Source organism: Vipera berus, assembly GCF_964194415.1.
Source record: "Vipera berus genome assembly, chromosome: W".
Classification (NCBI taxonomy): domain Eukaryota; kingdom Metazoa; phylum Chordata; class Lepidosauria; order Squamata; family Viperidae; genus Vipera; species Vipera berus.
The window spans coordinates 57,083,902-57,091,064 of record NC_138210.1 but is presented as its reverse complement, the minus strand read 5'-3'; the positions used below and the strand labels follow the sequence as shown (position 1 = coordinate 57,091,064).

The 7,163-nt window shown below is 39.3% G+C and overlaps 1 protein-coding gene across 1 annotated transcript in view; it reads left to right on the top strand.

Moving 5' to 3' along the window:
• Positions 1-3,556: 3,556 nt before the first annotated feature.
• Positions 3,557-7,163, top strand: part of LOC308676053 (cathepsin D-like) — a gene marked incomplete at both ends in the record, with an annotated part of 38,179 nt that continues 34,572 nt past the window's right edge. The window contains one exon of the mRNA XM_081341761.1: positions 3,557-3,615. Within this exon, the coding sequence (XP_081197887.1) occupies positions 3,557-3,615 (59 nt within the window). The remainder of the gene's footprint in view (positions 3,616-7,163) is intronic.

Sequence of the window (7,163 nt, the reverse complement as noted above, 5' to 3'; positions counted from 1 at the left end):
AGCGTGGTGGCCAATTTTAGTTTTCTTTTTGTTTCCAAGATTCTACTCCTTATGACCCACAAATGTAATCTTAAAAATATGTGGGTGGGCCTGATGAACTCCAGTTGGTCTACCTGTGACTTGTTCCAGCGTTTTATTTAACCTTTTCTCAAGGTATCATCACACCTGATGATTGTCTGTGAGCTGCACTAACATAACTTCCTAGGATGAATTGGGGCATTGGCACCCAAGGCCTTGCCTTGCGCCTTCAGCAACAACACCTGACCTGAGCAATGCCGCCTTCTGTGTTCAGCAGCTGAGCTGAGTTCGTTCCAGCTCAGCTATGATTCATTTGAAAAACAGAGATGGCGATTTTTTTTTCTTCTGTGATGAGTGTTGCTATGCTATGCTACGCTACGCTACGCTACACTGTGTGGTGCGGTGTGGTGTGATGTGATGCCGTGCCGTGCCACGCTACTCTATGCTATGCTATGCTGTGCTATTCAGAAGCACAGGTCTGGTTGGCAGGAGCTCTCAACTCAATCCACTCCAAGGTATACATTCAAATGAACCTCTCTTCCTTCCTCACAGAGGTTCAGATGTTATAGGATCAGAATAATAACAGAATAACAGAGTTGGAAGCTCAAGCAGGAGACCTTGGACCTGTCCAATCTCTTCTTTAAAACCCATCAGCCATTCCACTGATTAATTAATTGTTCTAACTGTAAGGAAATTTCTCCTTAGTTCTAAGTTGGTTCTCTCCTGGATTAGTTTCCATCCGTTGCTTCTTGTCTTGCCTTCAGGTACTTTGGAGAATAGTCTGACCCCCTGCATCGTTGTGGCAGCCCCTCAAATACTGGAACAGTACTATCATGTCACCCCCTAGTCCTTGTTTTCATTAGACTAGACCACAGGTCTGCAACCCGCGGCTCCAGAGCCACATGCGGCTCTTTCAGCTGTCTCCTGCAGCTCCCAGTCCTCTGCCATGTGCAGTCCCAAAAAAAAAGTGGGACTAAAAAAGTTCAACCAATCAATTCAAATATGCAGGGTAGGTGCATATCTCGCCTTGGCTCCACTCTTCAGTCAAACCCTGTTCTGCACATGCACACATGTATGCGCATGTGCACACATTTTTTTGCGGCTCCCAGTTTTTCCTTTTGTGAGGGAACCGGTTCCGAGTGGCTCTTTCACTGTTTCAGGTTGCTGGCCCCTGGACTAGACATAGCCAAATTCTGCAACTGTTCTTCATATATTATAGCCTCCAGTCTCCTAATTTTATTGCTCTTCTCTGTGTTCTTTCCAGAATCTCAACATCTTTTTTTATATGGTGGTGACCAAAACTGGATGCAATATTCCAAGTATGGTCCTACCAAGACATTATGAATCACATTGGGACACTATTAATTCACAGATTTTCAGAACGATAGAAGGATGGCGCCCGGATGTCTCTTAGCTCTCCCTTATAGAAACCTTTCTATTTTATTTTATTATTTTATTTTATTTTATTTTATTTTATTTTATATTTTATTTTATTTTATTTTATTTTATTTTATTTTATTTTATTTTATTTTATTTTATTTTATTATTATTTTATTTTATTATTTTATTTTATTTTATTTTATTTTATTTTATTTTATTTTATTTTATTTTTTATTATTTTATTTTATTTTATTTTTTTATTTTATTTTATTTTTTTATTTTATTTTATTTTATTTTATTTTATTTTATTTTATTTTATTTTATTTTATTTTATTATTTTATTTTAGCAATTACAGATGTACATAACATAAACTATAGGGGAGAACCATTGACTAATATGTTCTTTGCATTTCCTTCTTGATTAGTTGGAAACTTGTGGGTGTTTTGAAATCACCAGCAACAATTTGACTCCAAGCCATTTTTGAGGGACTTGAGAGCAGAAACATGACAGTACGAAAATGTTCCCAAGAAATTTAGGCGTAAATTAGTTCTCTGGGATCAGAAGACCAGGATGTAAGAAAGTTAATACTACAGGTAGTCCTCAGCTTACAAATGGTCACCTAGTGATTGAAATTACAACTGACCTCCCCAGAACTACTTACAACCCAGAGTCGAAGTTTCTATGGCGGCCCACTCCCTGCAGGGGGCTGCTCTGCAACCAGCCTGCATTTATGGATGATTGCAATATCCCACAGTCACATGACTGTGCTTTGTGATTTATTTATCTTTTTTTTTTGCTTCCAGTTTCTGGCAAAAATACCCATTAAGGAAAATGGGTACGCTTAATGACCATCGCAAAAAAGGTCGTAAAATCAGGCACATGGTGACCAGCTTAACAAAAAGCACAATTTATGACTATAATTCCTGACTCAATTAGAGTTGTAAGTCGAGGATTATCTATACAGAAGAGAATGGGGCATGAACTTAACTGGCCTTAAGTTCAAGAAAGACTTGCAAAATGAAAAAGTGAGTCCTTCTTGAGTCGTTTTTGGTTAGCTGTTTCACTCTACCTATCATAATAAGCAACTGCAGCCATCTCAATGCTGGTCTCATAGGCAAGCAGTTCACAATTCGTTGTCTCCAAAAGCCTTTGAGTGTTTCCTCAAGCCCTTCCTTAGTGGCCATAAATATTTTAAAGTGAGATTGAGATAAAATAATAAACACACTGGGGATCGTTGCAGTAACTTCATTTTAATGAAGTGTAGTTTTTGTTCTCACCTGAACAAAAGGTTTGCAACATCTGGGACAACAGGAAAAAAGAGGGTGGATTAGTAAAGCCTCTTCAATTGCTACAATATAAAAAATTTACAAAGTTAAATTAAGGAGACATCAGAGCTAAGAGCTACAATTTTATCAAACTTGGATGGATTTTATGGTTTATCTGAATGGCTAGATTGTAGTCTGGTGAGTGAGAGAGAGAACTTTACTATGTCCAGTTGTACCTGTCTCTTTATTCCTACTGCAGTAGATTTCCTTGGTATTTTTATATTTTTTTCTTTTTCTTTTCTTCTTTATTTATCTTGTAGTTACCTAATTTTGTTTTTTGTTTTTTTTTAAATTAAAACAGTCTTCTCTGACTCGTAAAATATTTTCTGCTGAGAAATTAATCTCTCTATCTTGATGGCAAGAGAGATATTACCCCACCCACAGTGGCTCTACCTGTTTAAGGTCTTCAAGGAAAATCATTTTGTTTCTGAATCCTAAGGTTTTGCACACCACAAACATGGAACCCCCACAAGTGCTAGCCAAACATTAAGGCGATCCACTGACTGAGCTCACCCGATGAGCAATGAGATTCAGAGCTATCAAAGTACACAGATCATTAATCAGAGTGGCAAAGCAATTTTTGCTCAGGTGCTCTTAGCCAGTTGAAATATGAACCCCAATAATTACATAGAATAGAGGCGGTAAACCCCAGCAGTCCTAACCAGTCAGGATCTACAACCCACATTCCTGGGCCTTATGGGCGAGGCAATAACACTACTCCCCAGCCAGTGCAAATATACTTCTCCATCCCCAAGAAAAATAATCCGAGTACAGTCAGGACACACGGAAGGAATTCCTGTTGGAAACTGCAGAAGGACTGAACCGACGAAAGATGGGAGGCAGAATCTGGATCATACTTCTGCTGGCAATCGGGATTGAAGGGCAAATCCGGTGAGATAATGGAACTCTGGGTTGCAGAGGAGTACCTAGGAATTCTAGATCCTCATAGAAGATAGGAGAGCCTACTTTAGTTTCAGATACTCCAGGTAGGCTGGACCAGTACAGTAGTTCCCAACTTCCTAGCTACTGTGGCTGTGAATTCTGTGAGCAGTAGTCCTCATCTTCGTGGAGGTTATCAGTTTGAGGGAGATTTAGAAGCTTGTGGCTTGAGGGAGTGGGGATCCTTGATCGAGAAAGAAGAATATGTTTGCAGAGAATTTGAACAATCAAGCTATAGGGGCACACAGCTAGCATTTCAAGAAAGAAGTGTGTGGAAGCCACCAACTGTGGACACAGAATATGGGATCTAGGATAACCAGAAGTAATTTGAAAAACAAAGTGGCCTAGTGATTAGAAAGGAGGTCTCTGAAGTTAATGTACTGATCTTCCCAATTAATTAATTAATTAACCTCAATTAATCAGAATAGAGCTGGAAGGGACCTTGGAGGTCTTCTAGTCCAGCCCCCTGCTCAAGCAGGAGTCCCTATATCATTTCAGACAAGTGGCTGTCCAGTCTCGTCTTTAAAACCTCGAGTGATGAAGCACCCACTACTCCTGAAGGCAAGCTGTTCCACTGGTTAATTGTCCTCACTGTTAGGAAGTTTCTCTTTAATTCCACGTTGCTTCTCTCCTTGATTAGTTTCCATCCGTTGTTCCTTGTCTTGTGTTCTGGTGGTAGTTCTACTTTTTCCTTTTCTTTGTGCTGGGATACAAAGGGGGATCCTGGCTGGAAATTCTGGAACTTGTAGTTTTGATAAATCTGGAGATCATCAAATTGTGGAAACTTAGATTAAAACAATAGTTGTCAGTCAAAAAGACTGATAATATTATGGTCAGGACTCTTCTCTCTCTTGAAGGGTGCTGATAGCTTAACGTGGGAATCTGTGGCTGTCCATATGTGGTTGGACTCTTAACTCCCAACAGCTTTAACCAGCATGTTGAGATATATCTTAGTGATATCTGGAGAAGCAGAAGTTCTGCCATGCCTCTTTTAATGGCTACATGACAGGCTGTATTTCCATTGCCTGTTGAACTTCTTGCTAGGCAGGCTTTTTAACAAACAAGAATGGACATTTCAGATGTGAGACAGGAAAAAAGGGACCGTCCATCATATGCAAGAAAATGTCCTGAAAGGAGGTAGGAGAAATAAAAAGGCAGAGACTCCAGATAAAAGGAAAAAGTATATTTTCAATAACCACTAGTTGATGGTAAAAGCACACCCTGCCTTAATAAAGATTTAAGAATTTGGGATATCTCAAATACTCGGAAAGAAATGGAATTAAACAGTTCAGAAGAGAAAGAGTTGAGTATAGAATTGGGTTTTTTAAAAATATAAATAAGTTCTTTACATTTCTGAAGTCTGTAAGAGGAACAAAAATTGTAAGAAACAGAATTCTTGGGTTCTTTAAAAGAACAGGAAAGGATTATATTGAATTTTAGGCTTCCAGTTGTTCAGAAAACAAATTGCTAGATTAGGGTGCTACTGTACCCCAACTGAAAGGATGAATTTGGGGTACATTTAGGCTTGCAGTTGTTCAGCAAACAAATTGCTAGATTAAGGTGCTAATATACCCCAACTTGAGAGTACCCTCTTAGTTGAAAATCCCTCCAGCATGTGTCCAGTTTCAAGATAAAACTATGGCCTTGAAATTACCCATCCATACTAAGCAGCTGGGTAGCCAAGCAGAACAATACACAGAAACATCTAGTTATTCTCTTCCAAATTCAACTGAGATGGATTATATTTTTTGCTTAAATTATTGTACAGACCAATTTGCAAGTCCAAATTTACACAAATATATATTTGTCCTCTTTCAGTTTTCTCCACCTCTTTTGATGATAGGTAAGAGGTTTCATTAGGCTTAATGTAGATTTCTCCCACTTTTAATAGAGGTATGACATTGCAGAAGCCATAGGTAAAAATAGCCAAGAAGAACAGCGTATATTCTAGGGACCCATTCAGCAGTTCAGAATACTCACTGGGAGGGAACCCAAGTATTCCAAGGTCATTTGGTGATTTTCCCCCCAGCATTATTGACTTTAATGGCATGACAACACCATCCTAGCTGAACTCAAAAAGCTAAGCAGGGTTGGACCTGCTCAATACTTGGATGGGACTTCTCCAGAACATCCTATGGTTGTAATTTAGATGAAGTTGAAAAGAATGCTTTGGAAGCATGGCCGGCCTCTTCTGTATTACTGACAAGAACATTACATTACTGCAGTGTTTCTCAATCTTGGCAGCTGTAAGTTGCGTGAACCATGGAGGCTGAGGAATTCTGGGAACTGAAGTCCATACAGTTTAAAATTGGCAAGGATGAGAAACACTGCAGTAGCGAGATTGCAAAATAAACAAGAGTTGATCTTGACTCAAAAGAGGTGTTGCAACTTTTAATAGCATGTAAATAAATGTGATCTTTACATTGTGTTGCTATTATAAGGTTGTTGAAAAGCCTCATTATCCCATTTAGGACAGGCATGGAGCCTCTTGGATATCAACAATAAAGTACTCTGCTGGAGATTGGGAATAAAAAGATAAATACTAGTAGGGTTTATTTTTAATTTTTTTTTGGAATCTGGTGAAAATTGTGCACTTTTTAGACCAATTAGGAAAAAAAGCTCTGTGAGTAGTAACAATTAACAGAAATCCACTGTAGCATCAACTTGGGGGGGGGGCAGAATGGTTAAATATATTTTGTTCTTTAGCCTAAATAAAAACAAAGAAACTGTCTAGAATGAAACAAATACATAGGATACCCAAAGACAAGTTGACAGATAAAGTGTTTCTGGTGGATAGAAGCTAGAATATCAGGATTAGCTGGAGATCTCAGTGCAATTTGCAAATGTTATGCAGAATTTTGATGTTGTCGTGAGCGTGAAACCAATACATCCAGGAATAGCTCCCTTAAAATGAAAAAGAACCAAACCCAATCATTTCTCTATAAAATAATAATAATAATAATAAAAGAAACCCAGAAATTTCTGCCCCCCTAAGGATATTTAAAAAGGGACGCGGTGGCTCAGTGGTTTAGGACGCTGAGCTTGTCGATCAGAAGGTCGGCAGTTTGGCGGGTCAAATCCCGAGTGCCGCGTAACAGAGTGAGCGCCTGTTACTCGTCCCAGCTTCTGCCAACCTAGCAGTTTGAAAGCACATAAAAATGCAAGTAGAAAAATAGGGACCACTACGGTGGGAAGGTAACAGCGTTCTGTGCGCCTTTGGCGTCTAGTCATGCCGGCCACATGAACACGGAGACGTCCTCGGACAAGCGCTGGCTCTTCAGCTTTGAAACGGAGATGAGCACCGGCCCCTAGAGTCGGAAACGACTAGCACACATGTGCGGGGGAACCTTTACCTTTTTTTAAGGACATTTAAGGAATACCAGGAACAGAGCTTGGTTTTTACGATGATTACCCCAAGGCTAAGGATGTGCTTGTCCTCATTTGCAAGATAGAAATGCCTGCCATAGCTGGTTCATACGTGGGACCTAATCAAAAACATT